This window comes from Chelmon rostratus, chromosome 11 (assembly GCF_017976325.1).
Source record: "Chelmon rostratus isolate fCheRos1 chromosome 11, fCheRos1.pri, whole genome shotgun sequence".
Lineage (NCBI taxonomy): Eukaryota > Metazoa > Chordata > Actinopteri > Chaetodontiformes > Chaetodontidae > Chelmon > Chelmon rostratus.
The window spans coordinates 13,828,435-13,852,741 of NC_055668.1; the positions used below are offsets into that span (position 1 = coordinate 13,828,435).

At 42.9% G+C, this 24,307-nt stretch overlaps 1 protein-coding gene across 2 annotated transcripts in view; it reads left to right on the top strand.

Annotated features, from left to right (window-relative positions):
* march8 (membrane-associated ring finger (C3HC4) 8) overlaps positions 1–24,307 on the top strand; it is an 81,295-nt gene that overhangs the window by 39,400 nt on the left and 17,588 nt on the right. The window contains exons 1-2 of one of the 2 annotated variants that reach the window (XM_041947303.1): positions 4,526–4,928; positions 16,630–16,680. In XM_041947303.1, the coding sequence (XP_041803237.1) occupies positions 4,899–4,928; positions 16,630–16,680 (81 nt within the window). In that variant the 5' untranslated portion in view covers positions 4,526–4,898. Of the gene's footprint in view, positions 1–4,525; positions 4,929–16,629; positions 16,681–24,307 lie in introns of those variants that run through there. The other variant, XM_041947302.1, reaches the window with a different exon arrangement.

Below are 24,307 nucleotides of genomic sequence, written 5' to 3' on the forward strand. Positions count from 1 at the left end.
GACTTAGAAATGAGCTCTTGCAGCCTAATCAAGATGAAATAATTCATCTTCATTTTTACAGTGTGCTATCAGCTTAATTGAATTCTTTAGTTTTCCTGAATGAATCATTCAATCATGAATCATAAAAATTTCCATGGAGAGTTGTAAATCTGCTGCTCAGCGTTGTGATTCCCTCCTGCATCGCTCCACAGTCCTGCCGCCAGCCTCGCAGCCCGGCCAGAAATAGCCTTTGAAAGTGTGGCTCCCAGAAAGAGGTCACTTTAAAGTTTGTTCCCCCGCTGCACCCGACCGCCATGCCGACGGTCACGTGTGCGCACAGCAGGGGCCACTTTCCGCAAATCTCCATCGGCTCTCACAGGTCGAGATAGATGCGCTCCATTGGGTGTCAAAATTGAAGAGATGGTGAGATAGGGGGCAAGAGGACAGCGGGTAGTTGGGGGAGAGCCACAAATCAATAAAGCTGCCACAGCCGACCCCTTGTTATTTCAGGACGGTGAATTGATGGCATTGTGCTGCGGCCGTGCTGCCGCAGAGACGGCCCACTGAATGTTTATGCTTGTGTATTTTGGTCTGAAGATTATGTCCCATGAATACTTGAGGCTCAGAAAACCGTCCTCCGCTGCATTGCGCAGAGATATGTAAATGAAAAGCAAAGCCCCAGATCAAAGCATTGCATACGGTTACAGCAGATAAGTAGCAAAGGATCCCTGTGTAGTTATTCAACATTTTACAGAATATTAAACAAGGGAAAAAAGTTGAAATTATTTCTGAAGAGTTCGCCTTTGATTTTTCTCGCGGACCGTCTCTCCCCTTCTTCATTTCCGCCTCTCTTCCCTGCTCTCGTTCTCTTAATTTGAGGTAGATTTGATTGAAACATGCAGCAGGCAGACAAGCTGTAGTGTTGTAGTTATCAGTATGCATGACTGTATTTGAATATGAACTGAAAAGGCTATTACAGCTCAATTTCACGCCCAGTGGGATATCTGACATGTTTCTCCCTCAGAAAACAGACTGCAGAGTTCTCTTTCCTCTCTCTCTCTCTCTGTCCTTTCACATTTTGTCTTGTCTTTACCCCTCCATCCAGCTCTCCAATATTTCATCTCCTCTTTCCTTTGGTCTCTGACTTTGTATGGCCCCGCTCTCCTGCCTCCATCAGGCTCTTATACATCTCACATTAGATGTGATTGATATTTTCTGACTGGAGCTATAATCAGATCAGCCGCTGTTCTCTATAAGCCACCTTTTTCCTTAGTTTTGCATTAGAAACACGCAGTGGGGTCCTCAACCTGTGCTGAACGATCACCAGCACGATATATTGTGTTAATTTAAAGGGGCTCTTAGGTGGCTGAGCGACCACAGAGCTGCATCATCTGCAGTATAGCCTGTTCTCACCTTGTCTGAACAATCTCTTCTTTTCTTCCCCACCTTGCTTTCTTCCCAAGAGGCGTGATGGCTGAATCGTATCCGTATGTCTTGGAGCATGCAAAGATTAGTGCAGCTGAAGCGGCAGCATTGGAGACATTGTGTCGATGTGCTGTAAATTAGATGCATCATCTCCACCTTTAGAAACTGTGTCATTCTGAACGGATTCGGGGGCTAGAAACCTCCTCACTCATTGAAATCAGCAGTTCATTCGCTCTCCTGTTGCCTGCTGTTGCCTCATCACTTAAACTGCTGCCTGGGTCCAATTTCACACTGTTCACTTAGAAGCCACAAACTGCTGGGGTTTGTGCCCACTCTCGTTTTGCCCGTGAGGAGTCTTATGCAGTACTGGAGCACACAAAGGTGTGTAAAAAGGTTTGTATAAAGTTGGGTGTTGGTCAAAAAAGACCGATCCACATTAATACAGTTTTGGCGTCAAGTTACCCAACATAAAAATAAGTTCTTCATAATGAGTTGGTTACACAAGGTATTTTAAATTTGAGGAAAAGAGAGCGTTGGTATCAGAATGGTAATGTGTATCAGGTCCACATAGTCCACATGTCCTGGAAGATTTCAGTGTCCTGGGCAAATGGGACAAATTTGGGGCAAATATTATATTATTATTATGTTTATAGACCTCATTTTCCCATGTTTCTGTGTCCATGTGACCAATGGTGTATTGAGTGTGTGAGTGAGAGAGCTGCAGCCGGCAGCCGCAAAATGAGATACAGTGTAATCCCTCCAGCCGTTTGTATACCGTCAGCGTACGTCCACTAAAAGTGTTTGTTTTTCCACTGACAGGCTCAGATTATTATTCTAAGTGTCTGACAACATTGTGATCTCTTCAGAGATAGACCCTTTTGTTTAAGAGCAAGATCCTTTTTGTTTAACCAGACACAGACGCTGTATCGCTCTCTCCAAAGCCACCAGACTCCATTCACAAAAACAGCAATTTAATCATCGTAAAACACACTTCGTTCAAACTCAACAGAGTGGCTCATCTTTCACTTTTCCAACAACCACGAACAACTTGACTTTAAATAAACACTTCAGTCACCAAACCAGGATAGGAGCGAGAGAGAGGGTGTACGTCAGAGAAGCAGCAGGTGGAGCTGTAATATTTTTACTCAACTCTGAAATTATTTTCACCAGACATTATGACCGGAGTGATATATATGTCGGACTTCAGCAGATTTACCCGGTAAAAAACAGAAACTACTCAGTAATGGAAGCTTTGAGCAGCAGAGAACCACATTTGAGGTATCGAGAGAGAAAAAGTCAGCAGTTATTGAAAAAAATATCCAGATCCTTTACTTCAAGTAGATCACCAAAATCTATTTTAAAGTTAAATTTCTCATTGTGCAGGAGTTTTGTTATGTTACCATACTGGTTAGCATTACAGAACAGCATTTCAAGAATGTAGCTGGTCGAGGTAGTTGAACTTTTTTATAAGAATATGTCATATCTTCTAATCATGTTTATCTTTTCACTTTATATGCTGATCATATGGTGTAACATGTGTAAAATCTTTATCTGTAGCAGTAACTGTTAGCAATCACATGCAAGTACTTCAAATCTGAACCGTACTGTAAATGTACTTTACAAGCATAATGTACTTCTCACAGTTGGTGTTATGTTTCAACATCTCTGTGTTGGGTTAGCTGGCCAAAGTCCACGAGCCAGGCGAGTGGACCTGCTGTAAGACTGTATTTAGAGGCCAAAGCCGTTTAAGTCATTGTTACCAATGAAAGTAAAGAGCTGCTCAGCTCATTATCCAATAGAAAGCGCCTGATCTGTCCTCAGTGTGCAGTAGAGAACACTAAGTCTCGCTGCTTCATTTATGTATTTACCTGTCAAACTGTTTCTCTGTCACTGTAACATTTGGTAAAACTTTCCCAAAACTGCCATGAAACAGGAAGCGAGCCGGATGTGAGGAAACGGCAATGAAAAAAAGACCAAAACATCAGCAGCCTTATTTTCTTTGCACCAAATTTGTTATCGAAGCTTTTGGTCACAGAGACCTTCAGATACACACCAACAAAATGATGAATACAAAAACACTGGCTAAATAACATAAATCAGAGCAGGATGACCTGAAAAAGAACATCAAATGACAGAGCACCCTTTGTCGCTACAGAATAGAGAGTCACATCAACAAGTTCACGTCAGAGTCCTCATTAATGTCCTGAGGTTGTAAGCTTTTTTCAACATTGACCCTCTGACATTTGGTAAAAGAACATTTAGTCAAAGAAATGCAACACACAGTATGAATTTATTCTCCACAGCAGCCCAGAGCTGAGTCTTATGAAGGCTTCCTCACATATCTGCGCGCACTGTATGTGACCTGCTGGTGAAAGGCCAGGGGACGTTTACATGTTGTCGTGTATTTAGATGCCCGCGATTAACACGACATGTTTGATGACTGCTTGTTTATCGCTGCCCTCCATAGCCGGCATTCCTATCCATCAAAAGCTGGTAGCATCTTGCCGTAGCAAGACAAACAAGCGTCATTATTCTGAATCATGGCTGCATTAAAAGGTTTAATTGGGGTGTTTTATTAGTGGACCTCAGCCTGCAGCGTTGCCCAGTATTGAGTGACTGTGCCATGTTGTCGCTTTGCCCTTGAATACAGCTGTGAGGATGTATGTAATAAATTAGCCTCTGTCATCTCTGCTCCACCTCGCATCCCTCAGTGCCTGCTGGGGATTGGTGGAGTCGGCAGTAACGGCCTCTCCGATTGGTGGACAATGATTGTTTCTTATAAGAGGTCTGGCGGCTGGCTCTTTGTCTTGTCTGCGTGTGTTTGTTAGTGTGTAGTAGTTGCCAGACACTTAAGCAGGTTTAGGGGGAGGTACTTTAAGGTTAAGCTCAGTGTGGAGAGCAGGGGGAGTCTATTTAAGGGACACCACCTCCCTCTCATGAATGATTCAACAACTGTTTACCCCTCCCCCAGTTCTCATAAGGATCAGCTGGAGGAAGTGGTTGCTCAACCAATGAGATTACAGGATTGACTCTGTGTGTGTGTGTGTGTATGTATTTGTGTGTGTGTAGCAGAGAGGAAGAGCAAGCCCGGACAAGTAGCAGCAGCAGCAGCTCTGCCTCTGTGTGTGTGTGTGTGTGTGTGAAGAAAATGTAGGGCAGCCGCTTGTTCTCCCTCACTCTGCCATCTCTCTCCCTATCTTTTCCTCTGTCTGTCTTTGTTTCCGTGCTGTGCTGCCGTAGCTGCAGTCGCCACGGCGACGGCTGACATTGTTGCCGCGGCTCCACTTCCATATTTGCAAAGGCTTGGCTCTCTCTCTCTCGCTCTGTCTCTCTCTCTCTCTCAGCCTCTCTCTCTCCGTCTCGGCTCACCTCGAGGATTTACAGAGGGGGCATGTAACCTCCCAGAGGAACCATTGTCTGCGTGAGGGCGTGTGTGGGTGTGTGCGTGTGTGACTGTGTGTGTGTGAAAGGTGAGGTGGCTTCAGGATCCAGACATGAATTCCTGTTGGAAAATGAAGATTCAGGTACAGACTCTTGTTCTTGGCGGTGCTGCTGTGGTCTCTGTGTTGTTTTTGTTGACGGTGCTGATGTCGCTGCTGTTATTGTTTTCCTCACTGCAGCCTCCGCTCAGGAGTGTTTGCTCTATATCCTCTTTAACAAACAGAGAAGTAGCTCTACATCACACCTACGTACATAGTCGATTGTATATAAGGCTCGTACAAAGAAAAGGCGGCGGTAATAAAGAAGTGGGTCTTAATTTCCATTCAGCGGTTGTTATGCTGAGGCCTTCTGTCTCTGTGGTGACGGCAGAGCGCTTCTGCTGCAGCACTCAGACATGAAAGTGTTACCGGGAATGTGTACTTCTGTCTACGTGTGTGTGAGAATGAGTCTGAGAGAGAGGAGCGGATAAATGGAGAGCAAAATTAACAGAGACAGTCGGAATTGGCCCGTCTGACACCACCACTGCGTTGCAGGATGTGCAGTAATGTCTGTGGTCATGAACGTGTGGCAGCATGATGTGTGTTTTGCTCATGTTTCGTGTCTCTGTGTGTTCTTGTGTATTTGTCGCTACCTTTCTAACCCTGCACTTTGATCCCTGCATGTGGTTTTCCATTCGGTGCATGCTCCCGGGCGTGCATGCATGACGGTACTGTATGGGTTTGTTTGTGCGGTTCAGAGGAGCATCTGCCACCTCTTCAATGTGAAAGGTTGACCCACTTTCTCCTGTGCCTCTGCCCTTTGTTCAGGATGAGTGGGGGTGCGTTGAAATACTGTATATGACTCGTGAACTTGAACGTCCCATGAGCAATACTATATTGACTTTTCTGCCATGCACATAGTTGCATATTTCCTTTTTTATAACCATTGTTTTGCACAGTCATCTCTTAGGCTGTTGGCGTGCTGTGTGTACCAGTGTTTGATGATAGATTCCTAAGCACAGGACATAAATAAAATATCATGTCTGGTCAGATTCAGCACACATGAACCCAGTAACCCCTCTGCTCTGACATCAGGAGTCTCTTCTGTTTTCTCTTTGCTCATGCGCTCCTCCACCCAACACTACTTATGGGTTTTGTGGAAGTGCAGAGAGCAACCGGACGTCCTGCAGTAGGCTGCTGTCTTCCCTGGAGGTGTGATTGTTTAATAGGTGCAGAACCTCCAGACGAACACACACAAGGCCTCAGTGATCTGATATAAATATATTCCTCTCGGTCTACAGCTTAGCATATCACATCATCGACTGATGCACCAAATCACAGAGCTTTGTGTCAAATCTGAAAGCTGGTTGGGGGAGGATTAATGCAGTCACATGTCATGGCAGAGCTTAAAACCTGTTGGAGAGGGGAGGGGGAGGAGGGATGGAGGGAGAAATGAGGAGAGGATAGCAAGGCAGAGGGTATGATGAGCACGGGAGTTTACAGCGCATGGCGTGGTTTAGCTGCAGCACTGTGGCGGTTGCCCACAGAGCTCCTCTGCTCACAGCATCCTCGTCTGCTTCTTGTTTTTTTGGGAAAGGCTTTTATAACCCCTGAGCGTGGCTTCAACATTTGACAGTGCCAAGAACTGAGCGCTCATGTAGTCAGCAGTTAGTTGCAGTTGAATTTTTCAAACTAAGAGAAACTTGTTTCAAGTGTTCCTGCACTTCAGATAGGGTGTTCATATTCCCGAGGGGTGCTAGAGCTGATGCTTCTCTTAGCAGCTGCTAAGTGCTGCTAGCAATACATTTTTGGTGGGCTCAGGCTTGAAGCTGTTAGCAGACTCTTGTTTTTCGCGCCTGTGATAGAAACTGCAATTCCTCTTAACTGAATCATCGCTGATTTGGTGTTTTATCCCAGTCGTTCAGTATGGGTTAGTCTTTCTGTCCTGCCTTGTCTTTGCTGAGGGTGACCCCCTGGTTTCTGTGAGCATTTCTCTGTGTCCACGAGTCTATGATTGAAGGATTATATCACAAGGGGACTGAGGGTTCACACACTAATAATTCAGCTAATTAGGGGGGCACTGAGCTGAACTAATTATCTGTGTCTTGACTTTTTCACACAAGCCATTAATAATGACTTATGTCATGTGAAAGAGACTGACCCGAAGTGCAGCTAATGAGGAAATGTGGCGTCACTGCAGAGTTAAAAAAAAAAAACTATCTCAGCATGTCTCTGGATTGCTTGTTCTCTTTGTAAAGCAGTCACCCCCCGTGACTCTCTTTTCCTTCATCGTCCGTCCCCCTGGACCAACCTCTGGCACTGTCTTTGGCAGATCTGCTTCTTTCTGTAGTTCTCACTGATGTTGGATTAGACTCTCGTATTGCAATACAGCTGTGCAGCCGTATAAGACGCACAGCCAGAATATGTCACTTTCCACATGTTCCTGCACTAAATATGATGGTCACAGTCTCTCCTCTACCATATCCTGTTTTGACATACTGATGTGATTATGCCCAAGATGAAGAAAGATGAGGGACAGACAGAACAGGAGGAGGAGGAGGAGGAGGAGGAGGAGGAGGAGACCACAAGTTCACATCCTGCCGACGAGGGCACAGACGGACATGCTTGTTCACACACAAACGCACACGAAAGCTGTAGATTTTCCCGCAGACCAGAGTCTTGGGGGTGTTTCCTTCCTCTCCTGCAGTCTCACTTTACATGCTGCCTCACTTTGATGTGGTTTCATGATGCACACAGATGCTGCAGGCTGGCACCGTGGGGCTGTAGTTTTTGCTGGGCTGACGCTGCCTGCGTGAAAAGAATACACCCTCAAATAAGACATACTGCCACGTTAACCAAATGTTCAGTCGCTTTGGTGGAAACTAGAATCTCAAATAGGTGGTTTGTTGGGTTTGTATTTTTCAGCTCTTTCCTCTAAAGTGCATGGCCTCTCTGCATCTCCTTTTTCCTCCAGTCACAGTTATCCTTGATCTGGATAAACGTCTGTGGTCAGCCAAGCTCTCCACCGAGTGTTGTTTCTGTGCATAGTTTCTCATCTGAAGCTCTCCTACCCAGCTGCCCACTCGGAGTCAGCCTGCATTTCCTCACTAAGTGGCCGATGGACATTGACAGGGATAGGAAACCAAATAAGGGCCAACTTCCTTTCCTGATGGAGCTCTTTGTTGGGGATGTCTGATATTGTTTTTCCTGCAAGGATGTGACCTCTGAGGAGGGAGGAGCTAGCCCACGTTTATTCAAATATCTGCCTGTTGCCTGTCAAATATCAGTCAATGCTCATTTTGTGCATGCTAGTAGTATTTTCAGGCTAAGAGTGTGTTTGTGATGGCTTACTTGAGATTGCTGTCATTTGATTTATATGATGTAAGAAGGATTTCTCTGAGGAGCTGAGACTATGCAGAAGAATCTCAGTTATTTGTCTGGGAAGAAAAAATCGAGTCGGCTCGTCTGCAGCAACTTGTGCATAGAAAAACAGGGTGGCCTCATTTTTAGATCTGCATTTGGCAGAATGATCAGCCCTAAGCAGATCATGGTATGCTTATGCCATTTATTTCAGGGAAAGCTATTCGGATGTAAACACTGTCCTGTGCAGCCTGCCACAGGCTAAACCCAGTTTCTATAGTCATACCTGCGTATCCACAAGCTTTACTCTGTCACCTATCTTTAGCTTTATGGTGTTTCTGAAAACAAAGTGGTTATGGTTGTCTGCTTTACTGTGCTGCTGTTCCAGGAAAGGTCATTTTCATAACCATTTTTATCACGGTCCTCATTTAACAGTGACATTGACATGATGAATTAAAGATGCAGCAGTGCATCCATGCATAGGTTTGTGTTTCACTGACACCAGACCACATGAAGCGCTGCAAGCGGTCTGAAAGTCTGCCGTGCATTGGAAAACCATTTAATGGTTTCATGCCCAGTGAAAGCTGACATGTTGTTGACTCTGCACTCGTCTGCTGCACAATTTCAGAAAGCGCACATCGCTCAGTAGGGGAGAGGATTTCCCAAAACGTTAGTCAGGCTTATTGATTTCTGACAAATGACATGTCGTGGAAACAGAACTTTGCAGGATCAAGTGAAACATTAGGAACAAATGATATATCACAGTGTACGATGCAGTTCTCTCACCATATAAATGACTTCCCCTCTACGCCTCTACAGATGTTTTCACTTGTCCTGCACGATTATATAAGAATAATAAAAGTGTAATTGCTCCCACCCTTGCAGGAGGGTGATGCAACGGTCTGCACACTCAAACACACCTTTAATAAGAGCTCTGATCATAAAATATAAGAACTCACGTGTGTGGGTGCGCCACGGGTGTGCAGGGCCTTTAACAACACGCTTGTGGTTTTGAGCCTTCCATGCAAGTGTGCAACACACAGAGGGCTCTCTCGACTGTGCATGCTCACCATGAACAGTAAATGGTAACAAATAATCTATTGATAAGTTGCATGTTTTTGTTCATGTAACCTCTCATAGTAATATCAAGTGGGCAGTGAACGTTTAACATACAGCACGAGAGGAATAGCACAACAACCGAGACGGAGGTGTAGCTGTGAGGTGCTGGACATTGAACCGTGATGTTAAAGAAATAAGAGCTTCTGTTGAATGAGGAGTTCAGCAGCTCGCTGAGGTCACTCACTGCAGAAGCGTGATGAATTTACAAAGAAAAAACAAGACAGGAAACGAGAGATGTGAAAAGTCATTTCTAGTAAACCACCCACACACAAGCACACACACACACACACAAACCTCTGCCCATTAATTTCAGTGATTTAATTCCTCCGACAGTCTCCTCATTACCACTGTCTGATAACTATCATTCATTTGGCTTCTGTGTCTCTTACTTTATGTCTCTGTCTCTTTTTCCTATAATCTCTTGGTCGCTTCCTCCTGGTCTTGTTACGATGTCAGCTTTTTGCAGCCGGAGATGATAAAGTGACTTCTTTGGCCCTTTTTCAACAGAGTAACTGCCACATGAAACAACTCTCATGGTGTTTGGGACGCACAGCGAGGAGCTGCCTGGGAAAAAAAAAAATCTCAGAAATGGGCTAGCCCATCTCCCTAAATATGTTTTGGTGCTCACTGGAGATTTGTTTTGCATTTACTGTCCAGAGGTACCATTGTTGAGCATAGTTTGTGTTGGATGGAGGCCATTTTCCGAGGCATCTGGTAAAATGCCCTTTATCGTCCACAATCAATTTTTTACAGTTTCAAACTGTCCGTGACCTGGCTCTATTCTGCCTCCTGGCATCCTGAATGAAGATGCTTTCACATATCCCACCAATTATCAATCCAAAAGCACTGTTTTCTCGCTCTGTGTCATTCCATTAACCTCTGGAAACAGGTTGCGTGTCATTATGCTAGATTGCGGAGTTGCAGTCTGTGATTGGCTGTGAGGCAAAGCAAACTGAAGAGGTTAGTTAATTAGGTGTTAGTTAATTATGTCTCTTTAATGGCTTGAAGGAGGTTGATGCTCTCTCTTTTCCAAGCTTGAAGCACGTTGTAGTTTAACGTTGACGTTTGTGCATTTACAAGTGATCAGAGTATAAAGAACTGTTTCTTAATGTTATGCTGGCAGAGGGGAGATCTGATGGCTAACTTTTCCATTGCTGGAAGCCTGAAGTGTGTGGTTAACCTTTATATTAAAACAGTATTATAATTTGTATTATTTTATGATAATCACAATAACATATAATTCAGTACAGCTAAAAGGCTTGTTTTAGCCAAAAAGCACCACTGCTGCTTATTCACAAGTGGAAAAACAAACTCACTATCTCTGTCAGTCTCTCCACTGGAGAGCAGATGCAGCGAGTCCAGACAAGTCTGGAGTTACTCCTGGAAGTGAAGTAAGAGGTCAGTTTAGGAAAATAGATACAAAACAAACATTTCAGAAGTAAGCACAGAAGTATCTTAAAGGGGTCATGCATGCATGATATATATATAATGACATGGGAAATGGTATGCAGAATACACAATAGTCTGATATAAAGCATACCGTATTTCCTTTTTTAACATCTATTTTTTTCCACTTCACAAGCCTGTCGCACCCTGGCTGCTCTTTTTAAACCTGTCTCAATCTTTCATGAAACTAAAATGTTCAAGGCGAGGGTTTGCTCGCTTGGCAGCCGGCTCTCATTTGTGACCCTGACCTGTCCCATTTCATGTCTGGGCTGTAGCTGTGGCTGTTCTTTCAGGTGAGTACAGGTGAGCACGGGCGGTGTGTGAGCAGCCTTGCCGACTGCGGGACCCGGGCTTTGTATTCTGGGAAGCTGTTGACTGCAATCACAAACCAGACTTCATGCTCTGCCTGTGGCAGGAGGGAGGATTCAGTTCTCTGATACAGAATTTAACAAACTAAGAGGCTTTTACCTTCAGCTGGTTGATGTGATTTTTCTAACTTAAATGCTCTTTTATAAATGTTTTTTTCAGAGTCAGTCCTACAACAGCATCTAATTAAAATTGTTTCATATTCCATTCGCATTTCCCTGCTTTGTAGTTAAATCAAGTGTTTTTGTGTACATGCCATGGCATGTAAAAGCAATTTTTCACTATTTTCTGTTTTTATGAACTAAATAATTCATTGATTAGTCAGGAAAATAGTCAAATCAATCAGTAATGAAAATAAACATTAGTTGAAGCTCTACATGATATGCTGTATAATTACAGTCATATATGGACTCTCCAAAGACTACATGAGTCTCAAAACTCCTGCACAGTCATGAAATGACAAGAGATGTAAATGTTTTACGGATGCTTTTTGATTGATTTGATTTGATTGATGATTATTTTTGTTATGTATGGCCGTTACAATTTCTGACAGGCATTTTCAGATGTCTGGATTTGCCCGAGCAACACCCCGAAACCACAATGTGTTCAATTTACAATTATACCAAACAGAGAAAAGCAGCAGATCCTCACATTGCTTTGGAACCAGCAAATATTTGCTCTTTTTTCTTGGTAACTGAAATGATTCATCAATTCTAAAAATTGTTGCCAATTGATTTTCTTCATTGATTAAATTTGATTGAAGAGTTTCAGCTCCAGCCTGTACACGCCGCCCATGTAGTCAATAGTCCAATCTGTGACATCTTCTTGAAAGACGGCACAGATGGTGGATTCAACTGTTGAAAGAGTTGTGTTGAGGATACAAACTTGGTGGAGAATAGAGAAATTTCAAAGAGACAGGGTTAAATTCGCAAAGGTTTTATCTTTTGAGATTCTTGCTTAAAAGCGAGCTGAGCCCTCCTCCCCGTGGGCCGAGAACAGAGCCTTGAAAGACGCAGCGATCCCTCTGAATATGACCTCCTCTGCCGTACTCTCCTAAGCTTCGTTTCTTACTAGCTCCGGTCTTCGGAGTCCAGTCTGAAAGTTGTGTTATCAAAGCCCGGGGCTGCGAACAGGAGAAAGACAGACACAGCAGACTGTGAAACCTGAAACCTTCTTTATCAGAATTATGCATGAGCCCAGAGAATAGGGCCCTTTATAGTCTACAGTCATGGTGGCAGTGAAGGTGACTCCCAGACCTTGTACTGTAGGTAACACAGTTGGGCAGGGAGGATTTTTAGTGAAATGGGGTTAGGAAGAAGGGGGACGCATGGAAATGGTGTTGATCTATTTCCTCTCTTATCCTTTGTCATCTGTCTGCAGCCTCTCTGCTCTAATCACTGCTGTGTGTAAAAGTCATCAGTCCATTTGTGGGCTTTTTTTTTTTTTTCGGAAAACCCTCGGTCCGGCTATATCTGCTTGTTACTAAATTTCTGGCCAAGAAGGAAGGATTAAGGGCAGGGATCATCAATTGGTTCCATTCCTTTGGCTGTGCCTTGTTATCCCAGACTGTCATCTCCAGAACAGAACTGATTTTTTTATCCTCTTCACCAAACTGACAATTGATCTGCTGCACAAATTGCACCCATTGAGAGCTGTATTTACCATTTTGTGACATTGTATTGAAGACATTGAAGAGGTAATGGCATGGAGACAGAAGTGAGCCGCTTCATTTTAATCCACTTGCACAAGAAGAACTGAGATCTTTGCCTTTCTTTGCAGTTATGTCTGCAGAATTTCTTAACTTTTGTGTGTCGAGTTGTGGCACTACGTCAGTCAGGAAGTGCGTCTTGCAGGAGGTTGGTAGATAAAGCACAAGATGAAAACAGTTTGAGATTGGAGATTAAGTCCACCAGCTTGCAGCTGACATTTTAGTATGTCAAAGTGACAGGAAATTGCGTGTAGACGTTTATTCAGACATCTGTTTTGTTCTTGTAAAATGTCAGCTCTTTGCCTCATCAGATGATGGAAACTTTTGCACTGTGACCAGTCGACTGTAAGAGAATTACAGGTGAGACATGAGAGATGTCTGAGGCGTGTTTAAATGCACTCTCTGCGCTGACTCTCCACCCTTTAGCTCCCAGTAATTCCAGACGAGGGTGTGACAGCAGTGTAAAGGTCAAGAATTTATATGTTTGAATGCGAGTGCAGGTATGTTTGCACCATCCAAACGCCACCGATTAATCACAGAGTGGGATCTCAGAAACCATATAAAGCCGTCATCTTAACAGCAAGGCTGGGAGGGTGTGTGTGTGTGTGTGTGTGTTTCTGTGTGTGTGTTTCTGTGTGTGTGTGCTTGAATGTGTGACCACAATCCAGAGTGTGTGACCACAATCCAGAGTGTGTGTATCTTGTGTTGAATGTCCTCAGGCGCTTAGTGAGACAGGAGGAAAATCAGGATGAAGATGGAGGGAAGCAGAGAGTGATGGAGAGACTTGGCACATACAGTAGTCCTCTATTGCCATGGCAACTAGTCACAGTGAGGACACAAGTGAAGCGCTAAAGTGATTAAGAATTGGAGGCACGTCTCTTAGTGGTATGATGTATATATATGTGTATGTGTGCCTGTGTGTGTATGGACTCGTGGTTCATGAGTTTCTGGTGGCAAGGTTAATGTACTTCCTGTTTGGACAGGGATGGCAGAGGTAACACTTAAGCTGCTGCCGCTTCTGAACAACTCAGGGAAAGTTCTCAGGGTCGAGCTTTCCACACTGGCAACTGCTGCCAGTCAGCGTACGTGTGTGTTTGTGTGTGTGCGCGTGCGTGTGTATGCGTGTGTGTATTTGAGTCTGCATGCGTTGGTATCCTTCTCTGCAAGGCTGGATCACCATCTGGCCCCTGACCTCCAGGGGCCCCAAACGTTCCAGATTTACTGCAAATTCTCCTCCTCATCGGATCATTTCTGTCTATTATTGGGTGCCAAAAACTCTGCGAGTGCAGAAAAATTTCTACTTTTTTACCAATAGACGTGTTTCCACCCAATGTACCTGGAACTTTTAGTCCCAGGTAGTTTTAGGTAGTTTCGGTTTTCCACCTCCAATGCAGAGCAGCATACATCTGCTTCCCTGAACTGGGGTTGTGTGTCTGTCACATGGTCGTGTCACTGAGCCGGTCCGAGCATATCAGCAGAGCACTAACGTGATGCACAGCATACTGGAGGACAGGTAGACTCTGGCTGCCTTTCACATCGTTTACATAAAGCCCACTTTAATCACATTCTGATGGCCCCACTGAGCTCTTGTCTCTGCTGTCTGGAGAAAAATAGGTCCCCGCTGTACTCCGGCTGCTGCTTCAAAACACATCTGTTATTGACTCATACATCATGTAACTGGCTTCATTCTCTCCGAGATGGTGAAACCTGTAACCTCAAGTCATAAGCATTACTCATTTGACACGTAAAAGTCAGACCGCTCTATTCTTAATGCTACACCAAAGTTTTAAAATCTTGAAAACATTTTTCACGGTATATTACGACTTTTTTTTTATTTTTACAATAAATGCTGTATAACCTTATTCTGTTTTCCTCTATGTGGCCTGAATACTGCAGGAACGACAATGTCAGTCTGTTGGTTGGCTGGTTGGTCAACAACTGTTGGATGAACTTGAAAGTTTTGTACAGACCTTCAAGGTCCCCAGAGGGACTCTCAGCATGAATTGTAATAATTTCAATCCTCTGACCTTGCATCAGCTCAGAAATATTCAGAAAATATACTTGGAACAAGTTTATTTGTGTTTTTAAATAAACAGCTTGAAATATTGGGTCAGTTTGTGTTCTTCCTGCATAAGACTGCCGATTGATTTTCTGGAATTCTGGTTATATAATGAAGCTCTCATGTGTGGTCTGCCGTGTATTTTACTGGAGGTTGGAGGGAACGTTTGCCTCCCATCAGTTAAATGTGGCCTTGCTTCTATGTGTACAGTGTATCCACTCTACATAGAGCTGAGCCTTTGCAATGCATTTGTTTGTGTCCCAAGCACCACAGCCCTGTCAGACCCGGCATCAACTCAGTATTATGTAACTATGATTGATTACTCATTAAGGAACCATGCAAGGCTTTAATGCCAACGCTAAATGCAGCACAACACCCCAGTGGCTGTTTATCTGAGTCCCTGACGCAAGCCGAGAACACTGAGTGGGAATCGAGGATCATTACAGCCTCAAAACAAAACTTAACTGTGTTGAGTGCTGACAGCGTTGGCCTGTCTCGCTCCCTGGGTAATGATACAAATATTGTGACACCATTTGGTTTGCAGTTTGGATGGATGTGTTGTGTAATCAGCTTGTCCTCCTTTTGTCTCGTGCCAGAAGAATTTAATTTACTAACTTAAGATGCTCACAGACCCCTGAGCTGTTGAGAAATGTAGCTTTGCTGTGTTTTATTGTTGTGTTAGCTCGTTAAGAGACAAACCATGAATCAGTCCTCCCCATTCCTGCTGTAGCCTATAATAAGATTTCTTCATTCACAACACCACATCTACTCCACTGAAACCCATTGGATTATTACTCATATCTGCTAGCATTGCCATTTTAAGCGATGGAAATGTAGGCATGTCGGTCGGTCCACTGATCTCTAATATTGCTATGAAATGGATTGCCATGAACTTTGCTACAGATATTCATGGTACCCCAAGGATGAATCCTGATGACTTTGGTGATCCCCTGATAGTTACTCTAGCACAGCCAGCATGCCAAATTTCCGTCTTATCTATTAATATCTCAATATCCACTTGATGGATTAGCACAAACTTTTCTGCAGATGTTAATGATTCCCAGACAATGGATTTTACTGACTTAAGTGATCCCCTGACTTTAACGTAAGCTCCACTACAAGGTTGATATTTTTTGATTTTACTAAAATGTCTTGACAACTATGAGATGGATTGCCATGGAATTTTCATGTTTCCCCAGGAATGATTTGTAATATCTTTGGTGATCCCTTAAGTTTTCATAGTGCCAATATCAGGTCAAAATTGCATTTTGTCCAATGGTTGGTCGGTTGGCTCGTGACCAAATACCTGCAAAACTAATGACGTTCCAGCATTGCCTGTACTTTGAGTTCAGTGCAAGGGTAAGCATGCTAACAGGCTAACACTGGAACTTTAGCACCAGCATGTTTGTGCTGTTATTGTTAGCGTATTAGCATGCTAGCGTTAGAATTCAGCTCACAGCACTACTGTGAACTTCTGCACATGTAGACTCTTGGTCTTGTTAACTGTCACATTTTCAAAGCTTTCCTGTAAATGTTCTGTTTCAAACGGTCAAATGGGAATTGTGTCAAACAGCTCGTAGCTGCACAGCTAAGTTCATTACAAATTAAGTTTGATGCACGTGGTCATTATGAGGCATACGGCAGTTCTCACTGTGCAGACTGCACGTGCGGATCGGACAGCGGTTCTCCTCTGTTTCTGAATGTGTTTTTTCACTCACTGGAGCTGTCTTTCTTTTCCTCTTTCACAGAATGAAAAGCCCCTGGGTCATTCTGCAAGCAGGTCCAGCAATATATCAAAGGTAAGCAAAGCACACACAAGTGGAAGAATTTGAATGAATGATGTATGGCCTGCCTCCTCCACACAGAGAGAAGAGGGAGAACATAAAAGACAGGAGGGCAGTGGTGAGGTGAGCCATGGACGAAGGCAGAGATTGACAGGACAGAAATACATGCAGTGAAGTGCGAGCAGCTGATTGATAACCTGCCGCTCACATTGTCCCAATCAGCGCTGCCTGTGTGATCAGTCTCCAGAGAACAGACCTGTCTTTACACCTCAGCTCCTCAGCTCATTGTGGCTTTCTGTCAGAGAGGCCCTACAAACCTCTCCTCTTTATGTCCTCCTCTATTTTCTCTCCTCTTCCCTCACTCTCCTTTCTGCTGCTCCCCCGGGCAACGCCACGGCCTGCGAATCGAATCTGACTCCAGGGCTTCAATCCTTGTTCTCCTGAGCCTCTTATAGGATAAACCCTTTACTTGTGCTAATAGATGTCGGGGTCACTTCGACACCATGGGACCGCTCCGGCAATAATGTTTGATCCACGAGCCAGTCGCTCTTTAAACGTGAGCGAGGTCAAAGTTATTGCACCCGAGTGACAAATACGCCAGCACTCATTCTCATGGTTACAGTAATGGTTCAGCATAAATACTGCTTCCAAACACAGTGTTCCACCAGTAAAACAATGCTGTCCGCTTTACATAAACTGACTCACTGATCGTTGGTGGAATTGATGATTTCTGATTTTTTCAACCTAATTCACAATTTAAGACTGTCTAATTTAATTTGATGCCTTTCATATGGAGACTGCAGACATTAGAACCCAGCAGTAGCTGCTCAGGATGTTTTAAATTTGATGCACCTTATCAGGTCATTAACTATATCGTATTTATATCAATATTTGATTTGGCATTTCAAGTGTATATTTAATATATAGAGTTGTGATACAATATTCACGTTTTTCTGTGCTTTATGGTAACGTTAAGCTCACCAGTTAAATTTGAGATATCCGAACACCACAGCTTTTATAACAGAGTATATTTAGGCAAGAAACATGAGCCGCCCAGCCAAACAAATCCCCAGTTTAACCCATTTATTTATACCACTGATTTGATTGTGCAACCAAAAGTGAGCAGATCCATTGTGCTTAGATCTGCCAGTAGTTCAGTCTTCCAGCCTTCGTCTTTTGCCTCCCTTGACCTCACTTGGTCTTGCTTCCTTAGACTCCTTAGACTATTTTTGAACCTCAGTCCACTTAATTGACATGCATATGTGCACTTTTTGCAGTGTTTTGTTCTACTCTGTCATGTATTTTTGCTCTTTTATGGGTTTTTTTGTGTTGTAAAAAAGGAAAACTTTCAAAAACAATATCAATATAAAAGTGAACAGATCCAGAATTCTACAACTGCAGTAGGTACAAAGTCTGTCAAAGTTTGATTACACCTGCCACATCAAATATTTATAACATTCACATTATGTAATAAGTTAGAGAAAGTGACATAATAATTCTGAGTTTATGCTGATGTGGTTGTACAGTTAATCTGTATCTGTCAGCACCTCTAGATAAAAGACCTTTGGTAGCTGATAAAAATGATGGCTGGAATTATGGAACTAAGACATTGAAGTAAGACATGCTTGATATTTGAAGAGCACTGCATGAACAGAAATAGCAGTCACTCCTTTGGAAGAATAGTGCGACATTTTGGGAAGCATTCATTTGCTTTCTTCATCAAAAGCTTAATATGAGGCTACAGTCAGCAGCCGGCTAATGTAGCTTAGCATCAAGACTTGAAAGAGGAGAACACAACCTACCAGCACCTCTAAAGCAAACTAATTAACACATTGTGTCTGGTTTTGTTTAATCCGTGCAAAAACAAAAGTGAAACTTAAGTGAAAAATGTTTTATAGAGGGTTGTGTGCCAGACTGTTCCTTTGTCAGAAACAGGTACTTCCTGGAATCTCCACTGGTTGCCTGGCAACTGTTTCTGCATATAACATCCTGTAAAACTACAATTTGTCATTTTTACATTTATATGGATTAAACAAAGAAGATTCAACTTGTCAGTTAGTGAGTTTTGGTGCTTGCAGGTGGATTTTGTTGCCTTTGGTCAGAGCCAGGCTAGCTCTGTTTATGCTAAGCTAAGCTAACAGGTAGCAGGCTTTAGCTTCACATTTACCGGACAGACATGAGAGGGGTATGGCGATGCGATGGCAGAATTGTTTGTTTTATAGTTTGATGGGGCTTGAAATAGCTTAAACCAATCAATTTAAAAAATCCTGGTAATTTCAAAAATTCTGCTTTGAACAGAAAGACTGAATATATAAATATGTGATCGTGATGATTCCCGAGTGTAGTCAGGTCTGGACTCTTAGAAGTTATTTTCTGTTGAACTAAAACACGCAGGCCATGGCTAAGAAATCTAACTGCTTGTATCTCAACCACAAATGAAGGAGTGGATTTAATTAGTTAGCAGTTTTTGGACACCATGCATTGTCATTGAATGTCCTACTTAGGCCACCATTCTTCTGATAAATGTGTGTGTAATGGAGTGATGGACATAAAGTATGAACAGGGCTCTTAAGTTTGACAGCTTTAATTAATAATTAGCAGTCTGTCTGCCAGCTGGTGTTTCTTGCTCCATCCTAAAGGGAAATACCACTGACTGGCAGGTTTTAAATCTGTGCTAATTGTTCTCTGGGCGTACAAGGAGTCTCGTACAAGGAGCGGTTAAAGGGAGGGTTGCCAGTTTGGGATACCTGAGAAGAAGTCCTGACAGGTATTGTCAAAGGCTGCTACAGAGGTGTAGTATATTTTCGGTAACACGCCGTCTCCCTGAAACCACTTTCCCTGGAAGCAGCTTGAATCAGAATATGATCTTTGAGACTACAGAAGATTATTTTATGCATGCATGCAGTTTCCCCGCTCTCTGCAGCATTGGCAGGATGAGATGTAAGATTTTCATATATGCAGCAGTGACTCAAATGTTCCTTTTTGCTGAATTAATATAAAATGTAGGCCAAGTTCATTTATGTTGCAAAGCCCCAGAAAATGAAAGAGAAAGGCACTTTATGGGTCACAGTTAAAATGTACAACTTCAGTTAATGTACACATTGGCCTTGTCTTTACGAGCGGCTGACGGCGGTGTAATGGCGGACCCGTTTGACCCGTGGTTTGCTTTCATTCATTTCCACGTGAGCTCCGGCCAGACTCAAAATAAGGACACCAAAACAAACCCCGCATTGCCTCGCATAGCGCAGAATCAAGCTGAATCACGTCGGCTCGTGTCAGATCAAATCAAAACTGAATGTGCTCATAACCGATTGTTGACCTACTTAAAAGATATCTCTCTGCATAAATAACCACAGCACCGGCCTGAGTGGAATGTTTCATAACATCTCCGGCTTGGACTGACAGTACAGTCTGGATCATTTGTACGTGAAAGCACAAACATCCGAAGAATTTGTTCATTCTGTCAAAGCACCTGCTCGAGTTTTATGCTGATAACCAGACAGGATGCTTGTGGTACTCTTTGGTTTCTAGCTTCAGACTTTTCCCCGATTGACAGACACTGAACTGTTGGTGTTTTCTTTAATCGAACAGCCATTCTCCTCTCTGAGGATGTCTCAGAAAAACATGAGCTCTGTCGGTATCCAGTTACTTGTGACACTCCCACTGTAATACCTGTCATGAGACACATACACCAGGAGAGAATGATTTATATGATAACAGGAAAACAAGCTGCAGCGTTTAACCGGGGGGTTGAATTGATTTATAAAGATGATAATCCCGCACAGCGACAAGCTCACTGATAGAGGCAATAAGGTGCGTGGTGTTAGAAATAAATGCATACATGTATCCAAAGCCAGAAGCTCATTATCTCGCCGCTCAGTATTTGTCTGGTTGTTGATTCATCTATTCAGGCGGCGTCTTTTATCGAGCAGTTTAGAAGTTGGGAGAATTGTGAAAGAAAGGTGTTAATGGCAAATGATGAGCATTTGTGTTAAATAAAAGAACGGGCTGTGTAGAATATATGAAAGCAGCTCTGAAAGCTTTAGTGGGCTCAGGATTGCCCGGTGATTTGGCAGGAGTTGATTTTCCACTCTGCAAGGTCAGGAGGCTTAGCTGTAGCCGTTTCTCTCTTTAGCGCAGTGCCAGGGAGCCGTGCGATGCCTCCTACTCTGTTTGGGAAGGAATTAAACTATTACGGTCCTCATAAAGACACAAAGCAGCGACCCACCGCTCTGTGGGCTGCCGCTGATAGTCAGCCAAACATCTGGTGGTGCTCTCAAATTCAAGCTGCTGCAGTTTTGCAGCATTTTCAGGCTCCACTGCTGCAGTGCACAACTCGAGTCGCTCCTCCAGATCCCTGCAGGACCCTGCTGGGCTCTTCAGCTTGGCAGACCGCTGCTGTTGACATCGACACAGGGCCAAGCCACTGGTTTGAATGAAGTGAAGTTTAATTGTTAATTTTTTTGGAACACATTGTAGTTTGTTCTGTTTTCTGTGTTGAAGTGTTGGCAACGTTGCTCATTTTACGGGTTTCTGCTGAAGCTGGCTCCGGTCTTTGGAGAACCCAGACTTGAATGGTTTTATTACAAAGTGCTTTTGTAATAAAACCAATATTGCTTATTCGTCTGCAAAGCTGTAAAATGACGCCAACAGAGGAGAGAAAAAATAATATGGAGCTGCATGAAGGTGGGTCACAGTAGGTTGTCATTGTCATTTCCAGCTGCAACAATAATGATTATTTTTATGATAGTTTGGTCTGCAGGCTATTCTTCAATTGATACATTAATTGTTTTTCTGGAAAATAAGAAAATAGTAAGATATGGCTTTTATCGTATCTCAGAGCTGCAGATGTTAACTTTAAATTGCTTGTTTGGCCTGATCAACCAAAGATATTCAGGTTGCTGTCATACATAACTGAGAAAAATATGTGAAACAAAAACCAGATTACAGTGTTGTGGATGAGGATAAGTGGACACCTTGGGATTGTTTTGTACTGTTTTCAAGGTCAAGAATGAATTTTTATGCCTAACTCCTCTCCTCCTGTTGCATTTCTATTCTACTTCTGTTGACATCTCGTCAGGATCTGGTCTGTTCACACGGCTTGATCAGCAACGTGTCCGGCATGTAAGAAGCTTCTCACTGGGAGGCGGTGATTTATTATTCCTGTCATAAAGGTTATTCATTGAAAGGCCCTGTTGGCTAGAAGATGAGAGGCATAGGTTTCTCCAGGTACATATGGAGACAGTAGTAGTAACGAGTGGAAAAGAGGTTAATTTATGCATGGATGAAGTGTGTGAGTACTCAAAGAGAGAGGTTAAATAAGTAGTTATGATAATGAATTGGGAGACTGTCTCACTAAGCACAATAAACAGGTGTTAGTGAGAACATGATATGAGGCTGTTATGTATAACTGGCTCATTAGAGCCATAGAATATTTGCTTAATTTCACAGTTTACAGTAAAAAAAAAAAAGAGTGAAGGCCGAGCGACACAATTTTCCAGCGGTTGTTGAAATATCATCACAAGCACTCGTTTGCTCATCAGAGGTCCTCGTCGTGAGAGAGGGTGGTGACGAGAGAGCAGATGCTTAGAAGTCTGAAGAGTCATAGAGGCCGATGGGAAGTTAATCATTGCTGTCTCCCCCGTGTTATCATCACTGCTTGGTTTGACCGTACTCAGAGACGGAGTTGGTTATCTTTCAGTGAACATGAATGATTAACAGAGCCAGGCGGCACAGGACGGCCATGTTTACACCACTACAATAAAATGAAGGAATAAAGATACCATTCAGTGTCATCACTGTAATCATGCCCTACCTCCGTCAGTTTCTAATCACACTGTGTTCACATGGTGCTTTAGCCACACACATGTCATCAGTTTCTTGGTTTTAGTCACTGCTGTAAAGCTGAGGCAGCAGTTTCCACCTATGTAGATAAATGTAGTGCTAGTTGCAAAATAGTAAAGTTTATTACTTTGGTGTGATTTTTGTTTCTCAGATCTGTCTGTTCTTTCTACATTTAGTCCAGACTCCTGGAGGAGCCCCAGTAACAGTAGCCTTGAATGTGTAAACTATTCAAGTGAGAAAACAAATATAAATATTGAAGAGAAATTCAAGGATTTGTTGGAAATGAAACCTTGGATGAACTGTAAAAGAACGACAATAGAATGGAGAAGGACAGCATGTTTGTGTCTTTGTATGCAAGTGAAAAAAGATGGTTAAAGAGCGGCTGTGCTGTTTGTGTACAGGCAGAAAAACAGACCAAAGAGCATAGCTGGACATTGAATTTTTCTATTGATTGCTGTCAGGCGGTGAGCTATAAATCCCCCTTAGTTAGAAATGAAATCAATAGGTAATTAGTTTCTTATTGAAATGACCAGGCCCCCCGTGTCTTTACGTTAGCAACCCAAACACCATCTGATCTGTTTCTTTACCGTCCTTTCCGACCCAGTCATGTCTGCATGCTAAATATGACTCTGTATTTAGCCAAGAAATAGTCCAGGTAAACTCTTAAATCAACTGCAGTGACCCAGGACTACATTATCTGTCTAATTCATTAATTTCATTCAGTTAAATACTGAACTTCCTGGTGTTCCTCAGACTTTTCTTTCTATCAATCTTCTGCTGTAAGATGTCAGAAAAAGCCTTTTTATAATGTTATTGTTATGTAAAATTTGTTGGGGTGTGTGGTTCCGGTTCTACATCAAACTTTACAATAATAATAATCTTGATTTGTATAACGCCTTTCAGAGACGCACCAAGGACATAGAAGGAACATAAAAACAGGGAGAGACAATGAATGTAAAATAGGATGGAGAATAACACCAAGTTGATAATAATAGTAAAAAGAAGAAAAAACATTAGGATGAAAATAGAATAAAGAGAATCCATAGCATAAGATGGAAAATAAAATCCACTGGATAATAATGATATGGCCCGTATCAGAACGTCATAGCTTGTTAAACAATAAAGTAAAGTTTTAAACTTATTCAATGAGCTGGTTTCTCTGTTATCTGTAGGTAGTTTGCTCCAGAGTTTGGGGGCGTAATGGATAAAGGCTGAATCCCCGATTTTCTTTCCTCTGATAGACCAGCAGCAGATGATCACAGTGTTGTTGAAGGCAAATAGTGAACGAGGGATTTAGTAGCTTTGTTGCTTGGTCCTAGTCCATTAAGGGCTTTGTATACAAGGAAGCTACCTTAAAATCAATTCTAAATGTTACAGGAAGCCATTGCAGAGCAGCTAAATCTGGACTAACGTGCTCTCCCCTCTTGGTTCTGGTAAATGGCCAAGCTGCAGAGCTTTGAATGAGCTGATGTCTCTCTGTGTTTATTTTCGGGAGGCCAGTAACTAGTGCGCTACAGTAATGGAGTCGGCTGGAAATTAAGGCATGAAACAGTGTTTCAGCATCTTTGTCATTTATAAATGGTCTACTTTAGCTGTTTCTAAGGTGGAAAAATGAAGTCTTCCTCACCTTGTTGATGTTGGACATGAGTCTTAGATCTGACCACCAAGATTTGCAACCTCAGATTTAATCCAGGAAGTTAATTTCCCCACATTATAAAACAGCATTTTTGTTTAAGGGCCAAGTAGTAGGATGTTGTCCTCATTAAATTTCAAGAAATTAGTGCTCATGCATTTATTT